Source organism: Labrus mixtus, chromosome 5 (assembly GCF_963584025.1).
Source record: "Labrus mixtus chromosome 5, fLabMix1.1, whole genome shotgun sequence".
Lineage (NCBI taxonomy): Eukaryota > Metazoa > Chordata > Actinopteri > Labriformes > Labridae > Labrus > Labrus mixtus.
The window spans coordinates 10,021,527-10,045,807 of record NC_083616.1 but is presented as its reverse complement, the minus strand read 5'-3'; the positions used below and the strand labels follow the sequence as shown (position 1 = coordinate 10,045,807).

The 24,281-nt window shown below is 40.7% G+C and overlaps 1 protein-coding gene across 9 annotated transcripts in view; it reads left to right on the top strand.

Moving 5' to 3' along the window:
- Positions 1-3,461: 3,461 nt before the first annotated feature.
- Positions 3,462-24,281, top strand: part of pbx3b (pre-B-cell leukemia homeobox 3b) — a 59,648-nt gene continuing 38,828 nt past the window's right edge. For 3 of the 9 annotated variants that reach the window (XM_061037684.1, XM_061037689.1, XM_061037681.1), the window contains exons 1-2: positions 3,462-4,889; positions 5,464-5,543. In XM_061037684.1, the coding sequence (XP_060893667.1) occupies positions 4,642-4,889; positions 5,464-5,543 (328 nt within the window). In that variant the 5' untranslated portion in view covers positions 3,462-4,641. The remainder of the gene's footprint in view (positions 4,890-5,463; positions 5,544-24,281) is intronic. The other 6 variants (XM_061037690.1, XM_061037685.1, XM_061037688.1 and 3 more) reach the window with 4 other exon arrangements.

Below are 24,281 nucleotides of genomic sequence, written 5' to 3'. Positions count from 1 at the left end.
CAGTGCATTGCAGACATCAAACATTGGATGGTAACAAACGTTTTACAACCAAATCAGGAATAAACAGAGATTATTTTGGTAGGTCACAAGACTGAGGGACAAAAAGTGTATACATTATCCAAATTTGCCTCTTCTTCACTTTTGCGTCTGTATCCATAATGAGTCTTTTGATACTTTATCTACATTTTGCAGATAACGCTCTTCAATGCACTGTCATTTTGCTTTTTCTCACTGTGGTACTGCAGGTTAAGGATCTGAATACATCTTCCATCGTCTGCAAACACTCACTGGACTTCTTCAAGGCACCACTCCTTAGATATTATTGTACTACACAAAACAAAGGATTCAACAAATATTCATGCAAACTGTTTCTACTTTTATGTGTTCAACAGTAATGAAGACAAAGTAAACGCATGCCAACTACAAATACCAGGAAATAAATATGAATAAAGTATCCAAACCAAATAAAAGACTGTCCATAATTGGGTTAGTAATGTTTCTGGCACCGTCTGCTCCATCATTTCCTCCGATCCCTCTGAGCACCAGGGGACCAAACAGCCCACACTCAAACCAGGAGCTCTGTCGCTGCTGTGTGACTGGCTGCAGACACTGCCTTCAACACCAATTCTGATGGAAGGAAAGTGGGAGAAAAGATGAGCTCCATCTTCAGATGTAAAACACACAGCGACTTCACAAATCTTTTAATGATTTGTGACCCTTTTGTGGACAGCGAAATCGCGAAATCATGGACCCATAACTTTGCACTTAATCTGTATTACTCTCATAACAACAGAGCAAGCCACTCTATCAGTAAATGCTAATCTCCTAATTAACAAGCTAATTAGGCAATTACAGCTTTGCAGAAGGATGCCTAAATGAAATATGACAACACAGTCACTTTCTACAGCACCTGTGGGTCTTTTCAGATGTCACAACGAGAAGCATGATGACAAAGTGTTGTCTCTGCGCTCGTAGGTGCTAATTCCTATGCCTGGCTTGGCTCATTTGTAAAAATATTGTCATTTTATTTAACCTAATGTACAGAGTATGCCGAAACAACTTGTCAAGTTACATGTAATTTATCTCAGTAGCATTTTCAGGCATTCAGGAATATGGTTTTTAAATGAAGTGCACTGAAAACATTGGGGAGCATATCTTCTTGGTGACGTAAACAAGGTTTTGTGAACTTGTAGCGCCACAGCGTCTGACTGTAAGGAGCTGTCACATGTGGAAATGAATTATGTTGACATATGGCTGAAAACAGCGGTGAATAGGCTCAGCTATATGCAATGCAATGAAGAATCATGCACTGCAACAGAGGAGAGGAGCCCGAGCTGTACCTTTGAGCCCTGCCTGACAGGTATGCAGTGTGACTTGACAGCTCAGTATTTCAGTGATAAATGCAGTAGTCCTGGGACTCCCAGACGCTAAACTCAAATGTGTGCTGCTCCCATACTTCAAGGTCAAATGAATGAGCAGAACACACACACACACGATGCTAAAGAGAATTTTATTTTTGTGTAATGAAAACTTGCAATATTAAAATGACTAACTTTAGATCTCAGTTCTTAGTCAATTTTAAAATCTTTTAACATCAAAGATGCCCTGAAATATATATTTTTTATGACAAATTTAACACCTTATTATGATACATGATGCTCAGCCTTTTTTTTATTAAACCTGCATTTTTTAATCTATTCTCTATCAAACTGTGCTACAATAACCGTATATCATATTTAAAGACATTTGACTCGTTCTCATCTATTAACTAAACTGCAAATTGAGTCCTGGTCAGATAACAGTAGAGTGGCGTTCTCCCTCTTCTAATAGGAGGAACAGATGTTGAAAACTTTTTTTTTGATGCTGTGAGTTAATGGATCATAACTTTAAACTTCTTTTAGTCAAAATGGATTCCTTTTCTTTAGTTGCTTAGTTGTGGTTCGAAAAAGACCAGGATGTTTTTTACCTATTCAAATACAAATCAGATGATAAAATATTAAAGAATGTCGCTGACTAAAATGTTTTAATAAGTTTACGCTTCACTCAGTATTTAAAAGGTGTTTGGGAAAATGAGATACAAACTTTGTAATTAAATACAAAATGTTGAACAAATCACATTTCTTATTCATGTCTATAGTTGGGGTAAATATAGAAAGAGTTAACTCTTTGTAACAGCTGGGAAAACACCACAAAATGAATCAATGCAAAGAAACAGCTCCCATTTCTGACAGGTTACAGGATTAACCTTCTGCACACTGTGTTGTACTTTTTTTTTTTTTGTTTTTACCAAGTGAACAAACCTATGAGAATTTTGTTTTATAACACAAAGTAGTTTGTCTATGGAATTTTTAATAGTGTCAAAAAATAGTGTTGATAACTAACAAGTACATCCTATAATGAAAACCTCACTTCCTTATTTAAAACATTTTAGAAGCACATCAATTATCAACATGCTGGAAAACACCAACAACCACTGAATCTCTGAACAGTTGAGATTTTCTTAAAACTCCCAATGCTCACTGCCATTGGTATAAGTGCAAAACACTACAGTTATTACTTCTCCATCAGTACAGGTCACTAAGTAAATAAGGATGAAGACTGACAAGACTTCAATCTGTGTTCGCCTTGTCGACATACAGCTTAAAACCAGAGTGCAATATGACCGAAATTAAAACAGGAAAGTGGAAAGAGAGGAAAGAGCGTTTGGTTAAAACTAACTAATGTAAATATCTTCAAAATGTATTTTTGGCAATCTCTGTCTCTCCGTCTTTACATCTCTCATATTGATACTTTTGATACTCTTGTGTTTATTTCATTTCATTCATGGTTTTTGTAAAATATATTTAATGTGGACAGTTTTGTGGTGAAGCAGCAGAATACATACTGTTAATCTTGACATTCTGTGGTTACCAGTTATCTTGCTCATATCAAACATATCAAACAAAACCTTTCTGTCAAAACTTCAGCATCAATGCTTTGTAATTTTCAAGACCTACTATAGGCCTACTTTTAATACAGACTGAATTTTAATACAAAAAAAAAAGTGCCTCCACAGTTTACATCTCTGATCTGTCATCATGAAATGCTCCCAAAATGAATATATACATATATGTAATTACATTTTCTAAATAAACCCATGCTCTTATTGTTTATTGTAGAGGTGCACAGTATATTTGCTGCCTTGCATCCAGCTCAACAACTTGTCTGCTGCCATAGCAACTGCGGAGGAGCACGGAGCAGCGCCGCCTGCTTGTGCAATGGATGTCACTCGTGGCAACGACCAATCAGAAGTTCCCATCCTTTTATACAAGGGGTGTGAAGACGGAGGGATGGAGTGGGTGGGCTCTCAGCATCATGCATCTGCCAGTAATAGGACACGCTGATCGTCAGTCTTCGTCACTCTGTGCTGTGATTGGTCGACGAGCTTTACTTTCCAATAATATAAACATGTCTACTGCCTGCCAGGCTTGGACCAGGGCTTACAGGGACTATGCAGTTCTACATCAAACTGTATAAAAACTCTCATTATGTATTTGCCTGTGTAGTTGCAGGGCTAAATCTGTATTATTGCTAAAGAATATGCACATAGCTGCACGTGCACGCCTGAGGAAAAGAGGATATCGTGCTGCCGCTGCTGCGAGAAAGAGAGAGAGAGAGGGAACTGTGCCGAGCTTTCATCATTATAATCACCATCCTAAGTACTAGCTCTTAACATTTTGTTTTTCGGTGTTCAGGCGAGAAGTGACAAGAATATAGACCCCTCCTCTGCAGGGCGGAGCGTGCATTTTCATTCCGTATTTTGTATTTTTTATTTTTTTTTCTAGCCCTGTTCCCTGCTCTGACACGTCTGCACTGAGTGAGTGGCATTGGCACACTGTCAATCGCTCACTACCGCTGCCATCAAACAACATAAAACACACACAGGCAGAGGCTGGAGCTCATAAATTTCAGCAGGGCAACATATTTTTTGCGCATCGCCTTTACACAGCGTTGTGTCCTCATTAATTTCTCCTTCATTTTTTTCTAAACACAACTTTTTTTTTTTCTACATTTCATATTTTTATAGTCATATTTGGACACCTTACGCCGCAGCTTGTGGTTTTTTTTTATACGCGGGAATCAATTCTACACATTTATAGTTGGCAACACCTGCAAGATTTTTCTATGTGTTTACACGTTTCCACATTGGATATTTTTTTGTTGCCGGTGCTTCGCGAGGACGATTTGGACATTTTTTTCTTTGGAAAGGAAATGCGCCGGGAATCCCACGAAGAGCGCTAATAAATGAGAGATCACCAGGAGCGTTTCTGTCTCTAGCAGCCGTCAAATCCAAGAGAAAAGACAGATTGGCACGAGGATCCGCGCAAGGAACGATGGACCGGCAATTTTGACAGAGAAGTTTCAAAGAAGAAAGAAGATTTATGCGTTTTTCTACTGACACATTAACGCGTTTTGGCACTTTGGACCGCGCGTAAAAAAGCGAGAGGACAGCGAGAACTTGGACTCAAGATTTACACTAAAACACCACTGCTAGGTGTTTTTTTTTTAAATCAGAGAAACGTGTGTGCGCTGTTTCGCTGAAGAAATCCCACAACCGTGCATCCCTCCTGTCTGCGGCACATGTTATAACCCATTTCGTATATGAGTTTTTCAATTTGTGTGGCTCAGTGCACAGACTCTTTAGCGGCTACTATGGACGATCAAGCCCGGATCATGCAGTCCCTCGGCGGTGTGAGTCTGGGCGGCCACTCGGTACAAGGAGGCATGGCACTGCCGCCTCCACATGGACACGATGGGACGGACGGAGACGGAAGAAAACAAGACATTGGTGACATTCTGCATCAAATCATGACCATAACTGATCAGAGTCTGGACGAGGCGCAAGCAAAGTTGGTTGATTTATATGTTTTATTAACTTGGCCCCCCTCCCCGAAACGCTGAACGCATCATTATTGAGATGTGGCCCGTTTAACTTAAGTCCCCCATGCATAACAATAGGCTGAAGTGGCTTTAATGATAATCTCACACTGAGGTGTGTTTAACAAGTGAGAAAGTTGTCAGTAAGGGGACGTGAGCATTTTAGAGAAACTGCTTGTGTGCCAGCTTGCCTTGTTCTAAAAGTTTGTGCACACATGTCCTGAAGTAAATGTTTCTGATGCTATGAAACTATGACAAATGCTGAAAATTCATGTTTAAATAGTCTTTGCATCATTCAGCTTACTCATTACATTTATAAAGAAGCAATAGCCTACTAAAAGTTCAAACCAAACAAATATATTACCATGATAACTTTAAGCAAACACTGTACAGTAGAAATGAATCACTTTTAATAACAGACATATTTTTGTTGTAACATTTAAAGACCTGAGGTTGCTTCAACTAAAGTTAAAATCTCAAGGTGTTAGTATGTATCATATGGGTTTTCAGTGAATTTATTTCAGTATTTTATCTTGTCTTATACTGAAACAGGAAACATGGACTGAACTGTCACAGAATGAAACCAGCACTCTTCAGCGTTCTCTGTGAAATCAAAGAAAAGACAGGTAAGATCTTTTTTAACATATTAGAAATATAAGGAAAATCACACCTGCACACAGACATGTTAACCTCCCAGTGATCTGATACATCCAGGTTACAGGTTACCCCTGTCCAGATAAATCAGCCACTTTCTCTAAATATGTCATTGGGTCAAGCAGAAACAGCATGTTGTCACAATGGAGGTGGAATTCACGCTGGAGATGCTCTCATTTCTGCAGAAGCATCTCCTCCAGCACTGGTTGCATGAATTAAAACAGAAAGTGCGCTCCAGTTTTCACCCTCACTACTCTGGCACTGCACAGGATGGGGAGATCCCGCAGCATATGCTCAACATGGCTAAGATCACAGTGAATTTATGCTATCTAAAACCAGACAACAAAGGCCACATTTTAACAAAAAAAAAGCTGCAGCTACACCCTCAATCAATAATTGCACTGTAGCTGGATGCTGATTCCTTTCTTCACACAGCTATCAGTAAATCCTGATAAAAATGCAAGCTAGTCATCAGATAGTAGAAAATAATCCAAAATTGCAGAAAATATTTTTCTTTTCTTTTTGCACAGTTCCTCTTTATCAGAATCAAGTCTGAAGATTTCTGATACTAAGGTTGAAAACTTTCAGTTAGTAAGCACACATATACCTACATATATGCAGGGACATTTATATCTGGAAATACTGCAAACGTTTTTATGCCAGAACTTTTGATATTTTTCTAACTTTACTGTAGTTTATTATGAAAAAGTCACCTCCTGGGCAGACAGATTGCAGTTTCTAAACCTCAGCACAATGTGCAAGGGAAATAACCTAGCTTTAATTAATATTATTAAATGAACACCTCATTTTTATTTTCACTTTTTTGTACTTATATTTTAGTTTCATTCCATTATTGCATTCAGAGTGCAATTGAACCGATTCTCGGATTATTCCAAACCCATCAGTCAGTTGTTTTTCAATTCATTTTTCTGTCTCTCTCTCCAAAGAAAAAAAAAAACAGAATAGAAATAAAACAATGCTGTGAGATTGGTGTAATTTAACAGGCCTGATCCCTGGTCAGATTTGTGACCTTTGTGCACTTTATGAGGAACCTGGCTCAAGAGAGATCATAAAAGTTTATGAACTTCCTAACACAGGTGGTGTCCACAGGGGCAGGCAGAGGGTCTCCGGTCGAGCCAAGGTCCTTTACTGTGTGTGAATGTTAGTGTGTGTGTGTGTTTGTGTTTAGACAATGAAAGAGGGGGATCACATATCACACACATTTTGATTGTATGCAATCTTTGATTTAAAAGAAGAGAAGTGTTGCTGAATGTGAATATGGTAGAAGTCAGTGAGAAAAATATTGATTTAAAGAAAATTCCTTTTTGTCACGTAGGGATTACTCTGTGAGTTACTTTCATCAGACGATTTACCAGTTTGTTTGTTACAATCTTGTACGACTCCCCAGTTGAGCGTCTCTGAGCTCTTGAATTTAGATAAGTGACTCAAAATAGGATAAAAACAAATGATTTAATGACATGAAATTTTAATTAAATGTATATATATGTCCATGTGTGCATGTGTTAGGGTTGTCCTGGGGAGTAAGTGTGTTTGAGGAAGAGATGAGACATGGGAGGAGAGGGGGAAGAAGTGTGTGTGTGTATGTGTTTTAGTTTATGTGTGCATGGTTAACCTGTGGTTTAGAGTCCCACCCCTCAGCCATTGACAGAGCTCAGCTGGTCTGGTGGCCTTGTTGACCGGCCTGCTTTTGCATCACACAGTGATCCTTTCACCGGCTCCTGCTGCACCGTTCTCAGGGCATCCTCGGCCCTTTCATGTCCGTTCCGATGGCGGGGGGGGGGGGGGGGGGGGCACTGTCTTTTTTAGCCGTGGGATCCAGCGATAGCTGAAAATGGCTTTTAATAATAAATTTGAAAGCGGTCCAAGAATCATGGGTGTAATTACTGCGTGCATGTATCATGTTATCCAGCCTTATTGTCTGGCATGAGGATGAAAAGCGAGTCCAGGGTTCAGCTTCAAAGCTGCAAAAGTGTTTGTGTTAAATGTTTAGTTTGTGATCACTGCTGACACATAATCAAAGGGGCGCGAAATCGCTCTTGTTTTCGAGATTTTTTGTAGACAAGAGAGGTAAAGGAGTGCTTTTTCCAGTAATGGCAAGACATTTTGAAGAGTTTTAGAAGTTTCTGGCACTCTAAGTGTTATTGTAGAGCTGCAGTGTGTTTCTGCATTGCTAATGCCCTAGAAGTATTAATTCACTTTGATATGCTAATTAGAGAGCATTATGCAAGAAATGAGATTAAGTGGCAGCATGAAGTCATTTGCCTGTCACTAAATTGAGTGTTTTTAGCAGGAGGGTTTTTTTCCTTAAATTTTCTTGGTTTTGCATTTTGATAAGCTGAATGTGAGACATGGCTGGCATGAGCTGCTCTTTGTCCTTCAGTGTGTGATGTTTTTTCTTTTTGTGCACGTGTGAATTTTTTTTTGAAATTAAACGTTTTATTCCCTCATGTTTGAGCACAAAGGATGCATTCATGTTGTACCTTTGTTTCCCTGAAGGCTGCATGCAAGGACAATGAAGGCATTGAGGTAAAATTGCCTGTGATTCAGATGAGTTTCGCAGTTATTCCTGTGTGCCGGGGTTTGTTTTATCCTGCTGCCTCGTCCTGCTCTCATGCTTGGCTTGGAAGAGAGGCTCCCAGCAGCAGCAGCAGCGGGAGCGGCAAGAATAACAAAGGTGAAAGATTACCTCCATATGGTATTTCTGACCAGGAAAAGAGAGGTTCTGTAGCAGGACTCCTCTTTGATGTGAGGTTTAATCAATAGAAAGAGATTACAGAAAACTATTACAGGCTAAATCACGGAGTGCCACAGAGAGGCTTAGCCCCTCTCCACAGCTCTCTCAGCTGCACGGCGCTTCTTTTGGCTGCGTATTGACTTGTTGTTTTGCTGACCTTTGACTCGTCAGGTTCAGAAACAGGGGGTCTTGAGAGGTAGGGGAGGGAGAGAGAGAGCGAAAGAGAGAGAGAGAGTGTGGCAGATTCAAGGTTGATAAATGCTCCGACCCAGTGTTCAGAGCAGTGGATTAGAGAGGGAGTCGGAGCCAGTGTCGCTGTGATTGTTGCACATGTTCTGCAAAGCGCTAAACATGCTTTCGTGGGTTCGTCTTCGATATATGTAATGTTGAGCCGGGAGAAGAGTGTGTTAATTAAATAGAGTTCAGGATGAGCTTGTAATTAACCACATGCAAGGCTGACTAAAAGCATTACCTGCAGTAAATAGAGTTAGGACTGAGGAGGTAAGCATTTCTGAAATCTACAGGGAACATTAATTTCAATAATTCCTGACAAACTTAATGACCCCTCTAATTCCAATTGGGTTATAATTATTAACACAAACTCATTATTATTATTTCTTTAGTAGCTGTAGTTCAAATAAAAAAAAGCAAAGGAACAGAATTTATTTTTTACTTTATTCGTCCACCTGAGAGTTTTTTTTCCATCCTCCAAAATCTCCAGTAAATGCCTGACAGAGAACAGAAAGCCATTCAGCAGGAGAGACAATTGACTTTGGCTGCTTTTTGTCTCACAGAGCCCCAGTGATGCGGCTGCAGAGACTAGATAGTGTTGTGCCGAATAGCTTGCGCACAGCTGGGTTCCTGACTGGCTCAATGGCAGGGCCACTTGTGCTTCCTCCTCTAAAGCACGAGGGGGACCGGGGAAGATGTGGCTATTATCTAAGTAGCTCCCAAATACCCTCCATTTCCCCATCAGCAAGGATGAAAAGAGGGAGAGCCAGGAAGAGAGAGAGAAAAAACAAGAGTGTACATATCAGTTTCATTTGGAAGGGAAAATGCTTTTGTGCTGTGCAGATAGATGCCTCTGTGCCGGAGCGCTCTGGTATCTTTACGCACGGCTCCTCAAATCAGTTTTTTTTTTCTCTTTTTTTCCTTCATGTGCACGGTGATTCAGTGCTGTCCCTCCATCTGCACACACGAGCCCCCATCTTGCAAACGTCTCTCCCTCGCTCCCCCTCCGTCGCTCGGAGCGCTTTCCGCGGGCTCCTGCGCGATCAACAGCTCATAATTGTTTTTTGCACATACGTTATGCAAATGAGTCTTTATGGCAACTGGCATAACAATTAGCATCCTCCAACAATATTTTAGTAGGTTAATTGCAAAATTTCTGAATTGTACATCTGAGTTGTTAATTAGGCATGACAGAGGTGGTGAAATAGTTATCTTCAGGCGGTGGCAGCCAGCAGAGGCTGCTTGGGATGCAAAAAGGAAGGATTGATTGAAATGAGTTTACAGCAGGAGGAGCGGGGCTGTTGGAGGCTCTTTGAACGCCAATTTTGTTTTTTTTGATGTGTCTGCCTGTTGCTGAAGGTAAAATATATGAAACTGAAGCTTCTTCAACTCTGACCCCCCCGTAGAAGCCGACTGTACTTCTGTGTCCTTTGAAAGAAAATATGTAAACAGCAAAGTGGAGGATACAACTTGTTGTCTTGTCACTGTCAGTTAGCACAGATTTTCTTTACGACTCAGCCGGGGAGTAGTTTGGTGAAAAAAAGGAGAAATCCTTTGACCAGACTGACATAGTTTAAATATACTATATAGTTTGCACTGCTTCAGATAAACTTTATTCCAACAACTAACACTTTGATTTTTTTGCCATCATCTTATGAGGCATAATTTAAAAAAAAAAGTCTCAATTAGTGTTTTCTAAAACGCTCCTGAAAAAACTTTGAAAAGCCTTCATCCATTTAATCGTAAAAAACATCATCTCAAACAAGTTATGTTCTTATGATCCTTTAATTAAAATTTAAAAAATGTACAGATTTCCACTGTTTTAAATAAAGTAAATGAATACACACATTTAATCCTCTCAGATTTCATTTTATGTGGCAGAATTAAAAATGAGACTCAAAGGTATCCTTTAGAGTACTTTTACATGGACGCTCTAGTAAAAAAGATTCTTAATCTCAATGAGACTTTTCCTGGTTAAATAAAGGTAAAATAAAATTAAAACATCAGGAAAAAACACAAAAAAACCTTCATCCTGCCAAACATGAAGTTCATTTCTAAAGTTCTAATGATCATAATAATACAAATATTCAGGTTGCATTTACTAGCTGTAACTTGACAAGCTGAGCTACAGAGAAAATCAAAAACACTTTAAGGTATTTTGACATGAACTTCTCCCAGAGTCTCCTGCATCATGATGTTCATTACCGTGTCCGTCTCCGGCCGAGTGTATGTTCTGCCATAGAGGGGGTTATTAGTGTAAAAAGGGTCGGAGTGAAAGACTGGTGCAAATGCGTCTCCTCTCTCAGTAATGACTCTGCTATTTATAGGTCCCTATTTCATTAGCTCTAGTGTTTCAGGGAAGAGTTTTCCTCCTGGGACAATAGACACCACCATGTTCATTTACTCTGTACACATTACATGTGGACAACTAAATGACCCGTCGTTTGTGAGAGCAAGAGCTCTGAAAACAATACGGCTACTGTCACCATTTTTTGTTTTTGCCCCAGTGACCTCTTCTGTGTTTAATCTTCATGATAGATTTACTGTAACTTACAATATTTGGGCTCAAATGTCAGAATTGTTTGGTGAGCGTGTGGAGGAGTTACTTCTACAGGTGAGGGATTTCTGTAAAGTGATGAAGGAAATCGGAGCAGAAGTCGGTTAATGTGCACATTTTAAAATTGATTTGTAATATTTTGACAGGTACAGTCTGTAGTCTGTTACTCGACAAAAAACTCTTTTCTTTACTGTTTTGTAAAAACAGAAAAAAACAAAAATAGATTCCGTGCTTTTTCACCTCCTCATTTACAGGCTTGGAAAAGAAGCCCCTCTCCCCATTGTTCCTAATGCCATTGTTCCACATGTTTCATACATTAGAATGATGTATTGAAGGCAGAAATGGGAAAAAGACTGCAATGCAATGAAATTTTAATCAGCGTCTTCTGCTGCTTTAATAAGGCAAATAATTCTTATTGGCTGCTGTGTTAAGATTTCTTATATTTAATTCATAACAAACCTTGCATTATTCTGCTGTAGCCCTGAGACAAGCTGCACTCTGCTGCCTGCCAGGAGGAAACTGGGGGGACAGAAAAGATATAAAGGGAACTGCACACTGAGCATTTTTCTCACTAGCTGTGGCAGAATACTATCACACTGTTCTGATATTTTCAGAGCATTAAAAAAACAGAACTTTACATTTTTTTTAAACTATCGCCGAGCACGTCAAGCTGCAGTGCTTCTGCTCTGGATTTGTGCAAAAAAAAAACCCCAAAACAATTCCTCTCTTTTTTTAAATCTGTAAGTGCTCACTAAAGTATGGTCATTCGCCATATACCATCTTTTTGTTTTCTTAAGACCTTGAAGTTGATTTTCGTGCCTGATGTAATGGAGAGATGGCGAGGGGCCAGCGGCTAGGTGCTGGCTCATGTTACAGTGAAACGGCGGGCCCTGTTTTCGTCTCCCGGTGAAACGGCTTAATTGGTGTCAGAGCCCCGGGGATAAAGGCCTCTTGCTCTGAAACACAGCCACACAGGCCCCTGTCTTCCCTCAAACCAGGACGAGCGGCCGGCGTCTGCTGCTGAATGAGGACTAAGCCGTGGACTAACAATACCAAATGATGTTTGGGATGACAGAAATTAATATGCGCTTGCTCCCAGAAAGCTATGATTAATGACGGTGAGCAGGGGAATGCTGTCCCTCCTTTTTTGCTCCTCTTTGATGGGGATTGAAAAGCAAAAAAAAAAAAAACTGAAAGAAAAAAGGGCCTGTTCCTCCTCTCTATAGAAAGTGGAGGTCATCCAGAGTACATTACTGCTATTCTTCTCTGAGTTTTTCCTCGTACAGGAGGCGATTTTGGAGAATTTTAGAGCTATTGTGAGCCTGTCAAACACGCACACAACCCTGCGTACCTGTGCAAAGAAATTCCCACACAACCCATCATTTTAGCTTCATAATTAACAGCATGAATAGTGTCACTGTGATTACAGACTTGTTTCATGCAGGATCATTTAAAGTGACGATTTGCGCCCAAAAAGAAGCACTTCAATCAATTTTATTTTTTGGGGGGGGATGATAGTGGATATTCTGATGCTTTTTCTACACACACATTGATTGGGAGCCAAACGTGTGAACAAAATGGTGGTGTGCTGTTGCCATGATAATGATCTGTATCTGTTGTGTCCTAGGAGGAGACACATGAATATTTAATTGTGTCTGCTCGAGAGATCCCCAGACCCTTCTGTTCATTTCTTACTTTCTCTAATGCGTTTCCACCCTCCTAGGTACTTCCTCCCTAAGTAATGGAGAATTAAAGCGTGCATTGAAATGATATAAATTGCGATGTAAGGGATTTTCTAAGGACATTTGTCTACCGTACAATACGGTTGGAAAATTCAAATGGCACGTTTTGACAACGGACATTCTGCTGACATGGCGAATTTGCTCCTCAAATAAGCATTTCCTCCGTCAGAGTGATTGATATGTATTAAGCGTGCTTATTTTTTTATTTATTTTTTTTACATCACGCTGCTCCTGAAGATGATGCGGGTGCGAGGATATGAGTTTTAAACAGTGAGCCAGTTCCCTCTCATATTGATCTATTTGTGTTGGCGGAGTGGCAGGTGCTATACGGAGACTGTGTCAGCTTTGATTGTTTGTGTCAGTGATCCGAGCCGACACTGAGCTCTCTTACTGTTCGTCACTGCTCTGGCTGCCTCTTGATGAATGGCAGCAGACTGAACAGATCCTCAGAAAAACTCATGTCTACGCTGTCTCACCAGCACTGTGAATCAGCATTGGTCTCCTCAGAGCTTATATATCAGTGGAATGGAGAGATTTTCTTTATGCAAAATAACAGGACACATCTGTATTCTTTGCAGGAATACATCCTTTTACATGCGACTATGTTAGAGCTCCGAAACAGAAAGTGTGTTTTTTTTTTTTTTTTATGTCTCTACATATTCAAGATTAGTTCCTAACCTGTGTGTGCGTTCACGTGTGTTTGTGAAGGTGAGTTTCGGGATGCTTGCAGTCTGTGTAAGTATGCAGAGCACGGCGGGCCTCTCGCGGGTGCTGAAGGAGAGCATGGAGTGGCAGAGTTAATTTATTTAATGACTGAGCGTCTTATATCTCCCCAGCCCTGATTAGAATCCATGCTTGATGAGGGAAGCGATAGCGGGGTGTGCACTGCCCCTAGGCCCTCGCACGTACACTCGTGGTTGTCTTCCTCTGGTGCATTTTTTCCACCCTACTCCCCTAAATCCACATAAATAATTGAAGAAATGTGGAAAAAAAAAAAATGCCCGTATAGCTGGGATAATTTCCACTTTTTTAATTCATACGTCTATATGTGTGATCATTTTGTTGCACCCTGACAGAAAATGCAGCTCTGAGGCTGATTTAACCTGTGTGTGTGTGTGTGTGTGTGTGTGTGTGTGTGTGTGTGTGTGTGTGTGGCGTGCTCCGTGATAAAGACGAAGTGCAGTGGAGCTCCATGAACGTGGGAAAGCCAAACAGAGTGTGTCACTTTGGCAGCGCAGGCCCTGTCAGCATTGGGGAGCTGCAGTTGTAAAAACCATGACCTTCCTCTTTGCCAGCATGTCTCTTGCAGAGCCAGAGCGCTGCCCCGTAGATCTGGGCCGGCTGTGGGAGGGAATACAAACAGAGAGAGAGAGAGAGAGAGAGAGAGAGGGGGGGGGGGACAGTGGAAAAAAACGGTAAGAGCCATAATTGTAAAGAAGAAGAAGAAGAGGGGGGGGGGGCTGCTTGGTTGAAGTAATGAAATACTTCTTGGAGCTATCATGACGGAGAAGGTGAGGGAGGGAAAGCGAAGAGGGAGAAAATACTCCTCGGCTTCTAACATTTCCATGAGCCATCATCAGTAATGCCGCAGCAGCCTCACAAACCAGAAATTATTTCTTCAGGCGTCGCTGTCAAGTGTTATTCAAATAACACCAGCCTCACATTTGAATAACAGCCGACATTTTGAATTAATTAATCAGACAAGATAGTCTGGGCCTTTTCTCATTAGTCTACAGGTCAGGCTGGGGAAGATATATGCGCTGGTGATGATATACTTGTCTTTAATAGTGATTTATGGAGATTTTGGATTGTACTCGATTTGTCAAAGGGCCCGGCAGCAGAAAAATAGGACGGTGCATATTTCATTACCTAATCTTTGATACGTTCCACGATGCTAAAAAGATACAGTCCTGCTGTTTAGATGCACAGGAAGCTCTTTTACGTTCACTCTTCTTGAGTGAAGCACGCACACACACTGTATTTTTTCCTCCCACATGCACATACGCACGCACACACACACACACACACACACACACACACACACACACACACACACACACACATTTAATCTCCTCTCATAGACCTCTCCCATTTTACTTTTCCTATGCAATTAAGCGAGGGCTGTAAATTATAACTGTGTCGTACTTTAATTATCATGGTGTAAAAATAGAGTTCCTGTCTTTGAGAGGATTTCATTAACTTACTCAATATTCCATGTCAGCTCGGAGAATCACAAGATTGCACCGAGGGTTGTGTTTAACATGCTTTGAATCATGTATGGTATTGGATTAGACACTGGAGGAGAAATGAGATAAATAATTAAGATCGCATGTGAATATATTCTTTATTTCTCTGACTATTTGTGGATTGTCATTTCGTGTAGCTTAGCTCTTTCTCCAGCTTGTGTGACATTTGATTTTGGGTTCATTTAAGGTGTAGTGTGGTCTTGGAGGTGCAAATGAAAAAGTATATTTTAAAAGCAGAACGAGTGCTGACAATGTAGTGTCACTTATTGGGTGTTAAATATTAATGAACATATTCTGTTTACCAACACTCTCTACCTATTTCAGTTTTTTCTTTTTACACACACATGTTTTAATTATCCGAAGCAGACGTGCTGCTGATGCAGTGTGCAGCTCCTATTTTGTGCTAGTCCAAGGTGTGTATTGTGTTACAAAAATGTGTGCAAGTGTGTGTGTGTGTGTGTGTGTGTGTGTGTGTGTGTGTGTGTGCACAAGTGTCAGGAAAGCTACAAGCTGTTGCCATTCCGGTGAGCAGCCCACACAAAATGCACCAACACCAGTGTGACAAAACATTCAAATAAATTGCTGTCAGGCTGCCGAAACACCAAGTGCAGCGATTTTTATCTGACATGTGGAAAACCCAGACATGCAGTCCTGACAAGTAGCGCCCGAGCACCTGTGAGAGACGGGCGATAAAATCAGGATGTGCCTGATCCTCAGCATAACAATACCTATCATTACTTGATATTATTACTCTTCTTTTAGGGAGAGCCCAAGATGGAGAGATAGAATGCACAGGTTTTTTTTTTTTTAAGTGTGTGTAATAAATGATCTTAGGTCATTGTTTGCATACAAGCACTTACAACGGCAGTAAAATTGAATTATGTAGTCTGATGGCATATCAACAAGTAAATTGGCCTTTATGTTCATGCACAATTGTTTATAACTCAGAGCAAGCGGCCATGTTTTTTTTTTTTGTCTGCAGGCTCGTTGTAAAACCGAGTCCAAGGTTAGAACATTTATTTTATTGGTTCGGAGTCGGTGTTCACAGGTTTATAATTTAGAGGACAAGATCAAATTTATGTGCATGAAAACTGTGGATGACTTTTTTTTTTTTTTTTTCAAATGAAAAAAAATTAAAATTTAGAACACGTTATCTGTTCATCTCCTGGCTAAAAACCCTAAAGGAAAAAAAAGGTCCTAAAATAATCTACTTTTTATTTTTTTTTAAATGAAGACTGGTGACACTGATTGACTTTGTTTCACGTTTCCAATCAGCATACAGGAACAAATAAATACTAAGAGAGCTTGTGCTGCTTCACTTATTTTCATTGAGTCTCCAAAATTGACTCTATAATTCTTAAATCCAATTGAGGGGCGTAAAAAAAAATGCTTTTGAGAAACTCCGAGACAAAGGACTCACTGTGGAACGCGCCATCCATTCTCTGCTGTATTGTTATTTTCTCCCTTATAGGTTACTAATGAGGAATCGGCCCTCATTATGATTTTAAGGATGAGAGAGGAAAGCTTTTAATTAATGATATGTAAATGGTTCTGAATTGATTATGTTAGAATATCAAGAGAGATGGGTAGAAGCTGTGGTGTAATATATTTTAATTAAGAATTAATTAAAAATGATGGCAATTTTATAGCAGCTCAAAGAAAATAGAAGAATTTATTCTCTGTCACAAGTAAATCAGGCCTTGATTAAATAAACAGACACATGCTCTATTCATTGTAGACTTATATTTAGACATTGCCAAGATGTATACACAGTATATTAAAAAAAAGATTAGTGCGGTATGTCAGTGGTCGACCACAAGCTGGGATCTCAGGGGTTAATAGTGATTTATCTCATTCCTAATTCATGAGATCCTCCTGCTCTGTGTTAGGTGGATCAATAGCGCTGTGTTTCCTTTTTGAATTCAGTTTCTACAATTAGATTTGTAACGTGGAACACAATTAGAAGAAAGACATGAATGCGTGTTTTTATCACTTGTGGCAAGTAAACGTGCATCCCCCAAAAGATATCAATCTATTTATGAGCTAAAAAGATTTGTGTGAAAAAGATGAGTAGTGACGAGACGTGCACCCTCGTTAACCTTTTTAATTGCTATCCGCTTTCTTTCATTCATTCTTCAGGGCAGAGGGAAACACAAGACGTTAGCTGCATTAGCGGCGCGCGCCACTATTAAAGGGAGAGAGGTCTTTGTTTTCTGCTAACGGTGGCATGCATGCTCTGTGCTAAACTCCGCGATCAATGGCAGGGAGGCTGCTATCACAGCACTCGGAGCAGGCGTAGCTCAGGGGGAGGAGGGGAGGGGGGGGGGTCCCTGGTGGTTCATTTTGATTGGAGCGCAGAGTTTTGTGTTGAAAGGCGAGGGAGAGACAGGCTGTTGGAAGCAAATCCCCCTGGATCAGTTAGAGCTTTGCAACAAAAACACCTTGATATTCCTGGGAACATTTGCTTAGGAGAAAAAGGATGAATTTAAATAAACGGGCGACGAGAGAACGCAATGATCTAAAGCATTTCTGAAGGTTTGTGAGTTAAGAGAAAGCTTGTGTATCTCTGGCTTAGAATTAATAAAAAAAAACCAACACATTTCAAATCACAGTAAATGACTGTAGCATAAGAGGGAAAATCAATGTTGCTGTATTTTGTAGAGATGTTGTTGCACCTTCCAAAAGAGCTTTTGTTAAATGTGGGAATATATATGTGAAGACATGGTGTGATTAAACTATAACCTGAATCACAGACAGAGGCAATGTGTGTGTGTGTGTGTGTGTGTGTGTGTGTGTGTGTGCGTGTGTGTGTGTGTGTGTGTGTGTGTGTGTGTGTGTGTGTGTGCGTGTGTGTGTGCTAGCGTTTAGCCTTTATGAGCTAACCAATCTGTGATGGGCGTCAGGGAGGATGTGCTGCTTGAGATGGAGGGAGTGTTGAATGGATTATTAGTCCGAGTCCCTCCGTAGCAGGTCGCATGTAAAGGCTTAGCGGTATCATGAACAGTCACACATGCACACACATGTCAAAACATTCGCAGGCACACACACACATACACGCATACATGGTGTGCACATTGATAAAAACATGCAGGGGCAAAGACGTGTGCATGCATGCATATACTTAGTGCATGCACACCAGCGGCTGGCATAGCATCTTCCTTCTGACACCTGCAACCAGTTGCAATACATCAATGTCAGGATCGCTTTCTCCACCTATCCGCATTTGTGCGTTAGTTATCCATGGAGGCCTTCGTCAAAAAGTTGAGTGGTCTTGACATCAGCTCCCCAGTGGGAACAGAAAAGGTGAAGTTATGCTGGGAGGTGCCACGACGGGCGTCTTTGCAAGCTGTAGTCCCTGCACCCAACAGCTTCCTTATGACACCTGAAGAGTAGGATGATGCTTTAACATCACATATTATGCCATGGTTCATTTCGGTATGGACACATGAAGAAGAGTCTGAATGGTGAAATCAAATATCTGGTGTTCTTGGTGGTGTCTTTATGAAATGAAGGCCTATGGGTGTCATTAAAAAGCAAGTTTGAGGTTTTATTTTGTATTGAATGTATGTGCTTGTGTTATTGACCGAGTGTAGCAATTGAGAAGAAAGTGAGGGCACGGTCTTCCGTGTGAGCTCACTGTGGAGGCGAGGAGAGTCCGCCAGTGGCACTGCGAGCCGTGAGCACAGACAGCTCTGGCCACGACAGAAAAGAGGAGGAGAGGAAAGGCGAGGTGAGGGGGGTTGGGTCAGTGTCTGAACTGGCTGATGGGAGCCAGAACATGAAACAATGCCGGGGGAACGTCTGGTGGGTTCGCTGCACAGAATTACAAGCGAGGGAGCAGGCCTGCTGAGGCAATTACAGCTTAATGGGGTCATTTGGAAGGCAATTGCCAGGGGTTAATGTAGTATGGAGAGATGAGGTGAGATTGAAGTGAAATTTTTGGCTAGAAAATGTGTTCGAATGAAAAGGGGAGCAGGCAGACAAGTTGTGCGCTGATGGGGTGGGAGGTTGATTGGGGGGAAGTGGAATAGAGGCTTGCACTGCCCACACTGATAGACTTGACGCCTGGCTGATAAGCAAGTGAAAGCAGATGAATGTTAGCATGTCCACACAGGTGCTAATTCAGATATCCCCAACCAAGCATGTGCATACTTACCTGGCCTATCCAGAGCACCACCGAATCAGTAGGTTTTGCTCTCAGACATGCTTAGCAGTGAGTTTAATTTACCTGTGATGTCACTTTCTTTTTTGGGCAGGGACATAAAAATAGGAAGCAAAGTGATCCAGAGAAAGATGTGTCTGAGAACCTGCAAGAGACACCTCAGAGAACAGGGATAAAAAGGATCATTATGTGGTGTTACGTTAGCCAGTTCATTACCTTAATTGCCCAACATAATCCGTTGTTGGAAGGGGGCACTGGAGCTTTGGGAAGGAGTCTTTGCCAGGACCTTCTCACCCTGGTCCCCCCCTGACTTGTAGCAAGCGGAGCGATCGTGCTAAACTTTGATCAAAGCCAAACTTATTTAAGGTCAGCCATGTGAAATCTCCTGGGAGCCGCCGTGTTCGCCGAAGCGAACTGCAGTATAGGAAGTAGTACAGCACTTGCCTTGCTGCCGCTGCCTGTGACCGCGCTGGATCACTGGACAGCAATAGCATTATCATCAGCCCTTTCAAGTCTTCAGCATTTTTGCGCGATTATGCTCAACAGTGGAACTTAACATCATCCATGGGTGGAGATTCCTTCAGAGTTTTCTCTCTCTCTCTCCTCTGTCTGTCTCTCTCTCTCCTTCCATTTCTGTCATCTCTGTGAAGTCTGAGCCCACTCCCCCCTCTTCCCCTCTACACAGGCTTTTGGCCAAGAGCCGGCCACTTCACTGAAGCAGACTTTCCCAGGCTCCCCAAAGGCTATTTTACCAGGATTCCCATTAGGTCTTTACCCATTACCAATGTTCCAAATCATTTACAGAAGAATCTATTTACTTTATGTGGTAATGGATTCATTTGACATGGCTTGCTTGGGGAAAAAAAACTCAGCAGTTAACATGCACATTCCCTAAATTGAATCTCTTACTGTATCTTTTACGTTTGGTTTATTTTTATCTGTTGCAGCTGCATTTGTGCCCTCAAATCGTCCTCACACTCTGCTCTCCATCACAGTACAATATTGTACAGTGTAGAGGTGCTGGAGCATTGTGTCAGTGCTGCAGGAAAAAACAAGAATGATGCAACTGTGTTGTCATTTAAGAGTGACAAATAGACAGTGGCAGACCATCAGAAAAGGGGGAGAGAGTGGAATGGTGTCGCTGACAAACTGCTATGACCTTTGGGTGCTTTGGCCTCCAGAGTGCACGGCACATACAGTGTTTACCTCAGGTCAGCAGCAGTGTGAACATGCCGGCCCCCCATGGAGGAAAGCCTGGCCCATTGCATGCGTCAAATTAGAATGATCAGAATCAATAATCAGTCAGATTATGTTCAGTCACATTGGACGCATGTGTCTGGATGAGATAAAGAAAGATCTGGAGTCTGCGTGTCTTTTTACATTTTAAAATACTATTAGTCGACCATGCTAAATCATACTTAATTCACAAATGGCCCATAAAGCAAAGCCTTTACAACAGCCAAAGAGATGCAATGCCCCTAAAGCTATAAAGCGCACTCCTCCTGCCTCTATTCCATGTCACCAAAGCATCCCATCAAAGCCTGCCTCCTTCCTGTTGTAAGGTAGGGGGAAGAAAATCAATGGCGCAATCTTTTCTTTTTGCCTCCTCCAATCCGTAATTGAAATGGAAAATCAAATGAACGGCAAGCAGATAATTGTTTTATCAATATTCCCTGCCTGCCCTACAAGGGTCAGTGCAGAATGATCATGAGTCGGGGATATGACGAGGACAAAATGTGAAATTGAACAGCTAGGAGGCAATAAATCAGCCTTGACAACTAAGAGTGACCAGCATGTAGCTGCAGCAGGCAGCTCTCCCTTCAGAATTTGTCCTGAAGCTGTCCACACTAAATGGGGAATATTCATCTCATTATTGTTGCACTTAATATTACTATCAAATATTATTCTTAAAGTCCAGACGGGAAGTCAAGGTCACTCCTGCTATTATTGTTGTCATTGTTAGTGTGTGATATTGAGGGTATAATAGAGGGCAAAGCCAGATGGTGTGCTGGGCTTATGAAGAGGAGAAAATAAATTCAGCCATTTGTTAGAGTTCTGGAAAGAAGTGGTTTGCCGTTTGGTTTCCATTTTACACATTCATGACTATTGCTGCTGCCTACAAGAGCAATGACGAATACAAAGCAACCAAAAGTGCTGTGCAAAACATTCAGCTTCAGAAAAACAACATTAATAGACATCTTGCAAACATGTAAGTAAGTGTGAGTAAGCTAGTTAAGCAGTAAGGTTTCAGTGTTATATGTGTTTACAGTTTAGTAAACAGAAGAAAGTACGGATGGATCTGGATATGATAACAAATGAAAAGCAATAAACATGATAGTTTAATAGTGATCAACAAATGTTTCCTAAGCTTAAATCTTTTTGGCTTAATGTCCGTAGATGTTTTGTGTGGAGGTTTATTTGGATAAATAATGAACAACATTTTCTTTCCAATATGCATTATTGCTTATTACTCTCAAATAATAACTTGTTAAAAATACCCCTATTTGTTTTATTACATTTGACTTCAGATCCCTTTATTGTGTTGTTATGCATGCGTAGGCTAAATTATGAAGGCATGGTCAAATATTATTGTAACACCAAAAATATGTTTTCTTATGTGAAGTTGTAAAAATGGAGGTTTACTGTACATCAATAAATCCTTTAAATGTCATTATACTTGCTTACAGCTACATGTTACAGTCTTATAAACCATATATTAAATATGTACTGTCCAAACAGGAAATAAATACAGTTTATTTAGATATAAGACAAAGAAAGTTTGCATATCCAAATAGTTTACAATCTTCAGCTGCTACTTTAAAAAAAAAGGCTTTATCGAATAGTTAATCGTTGCCTTTTTATTTTCTGTCTATCAACCAATCAAAATCTTATTGAATTACTTTTGCCCTACAATAATGCAGAGCAGTTTATTTTTGTTTGTCCTTCAGTATATATCTTTAAATAAACCCATCGTGCCAGCTTTCTAACTCTTATAAAAACTGCAGATAAAACTGTAGCCAGAAAATCGACATCCTAAATCATGAGACGTCCCTTCCCATCTGGCTCATCCAGTTGCGAAGCATTGACGAAAATATGAAATTGATTTGGTTGAATGGTGTTAAAGAGCCGACAGGAGAATGTCACAAACAATGAATGGTCACAGCTTGGAGGAAAATCAATGGCAGAGGTTGAAGCCAGTCTGGAGTGCTACTTGGCAGCGTTACACTCTTCCTGGAAAAGAGCTGTCTTGTGGCCGTGGTTGTCCGATCAAAAGGAAAACTTGATGGGTTTAATGAAGGGGGCTGGGATAAAACTGACAACTCAGATACAGACATTGTTGGAGAGATTGTTTGACTTCAGCGTAGGTGGCAGCTATATGCACAGTTTGAAATTCATTTTTAATTTGCTTCTGTCCTGCTTTCAATCTCCATTCTTATACATAGGAATTTAAAACAGAATCAAATTCACTTCCTGCTAGCTTGTAGGCCCAAAATTGTCCTAACTAAATCTATTTGTATGTGTTCTCATTGCACCATTATAGTAACATTTTACATTTATGAGCACTGTTAAAGCATTGATACAGATAACCTACTGGTGCAGAGTCAACTGATAAGAAAAAAGGTCTGTATTTTACACAAGTCTTGTTAATTTTACTGTGTAGATCTTGATCATTGGAAGGAGAAAATTAAATATATTGGCAGAGTGGCTTTCAAGTGGACAAAGTGATGAAAATCCCCCCTACTTTGTTGGGATTGCAGTTGTAAGCTTTGCACCATATGCTACTTTCCTCTTTAGCTGGGATTATGCCATCATTATTGCTGATAAAAGCTGTTTACTGCCTTGGCTCCAAATCGATGCTCGGGGCGCTCTGAAACTGGCATTCCCTCTCCAGAAGAGTTCATTCCATGCCAGCTGCTCAGGATTCAACCCCCTTTGTTTAAGATTTCACAGTTTTTGTAATGTTTATTTTCTATTTAGATTTAACCCCCCTTCTCTCACACATGAGGTTTTCCCTTCCATTAACATATGTTCCAAACAATTTGACATTTGCATTTGATGTGCTTACAGCAGATTGAAGGTGTCCAAGTGATGGTTATACAATACTGCTGGAGCTACCAGTGCAAGTTAACACAGCAGAGACAGGAAACTACACATATTCAGGCCTGTGTACAGGAGAATTTCTGTATCAAAATGCAATGGTGACACTGAAAAGGCGAGCAATATCCAGGGCTCCCTTCTCACAGACTTACCAATCAATGCTATAATCAGTCAATGCAGATTCAGCTCGACAGCTGTGTTAAGATAACAACTGGTTCTCATGACTATAGCGGCCTCAATGACCTTGTGCGCCACAAATTAATAATGTAAAATCAACACAAGACAACCACCCCCCTGGTTCCCATGCAGACAATGATGAACTACCTTTTCGCCTTAGCATCAAAGGCCACTCAGACTAAGTCATGTTTCAAGGCATACACCATAATGTCACGTCTCCCCCACCCCCCTACCCAATCCCACACCAACTGCTTTTTTTTTTTTTTCAACTGAGCCTCCATGTCCCTTAAATAATGTCTCTCACTCTTCCTCTACAGCTCCCCAGTACCCAGGGAAATCATACTGATCAATATTTCCCATTTTAGAGGAACTGCAGCAAACATTCACACAGGATTTACTGTAGCTCTCAGTTAGGCTCTAATCAAACTATAATTTAGACCCAACAAACAAAAGGTTGTGTTGAAAATAAATGGAATGTCTATTTGCATTTGAATTGCTTTCCTTGATTCACATCTATCTATCTATCTATCTATCTATCTATCTATCTATCTATCTATCTATCTATCTTCACTTGCTTATTTTCAGCAACTGTGTGTTGTTGTTCATGCACCAGCACATGTGCTTGCATGCATTCATAATGTCTTCACAGGGCATAAATCAGAACATGCTATCTCAGTACTTCTTTATATTGGTCAAGGGCCATTGAGCAAAACAGCTTAATGCGCCCTTAACCATTTCAGTC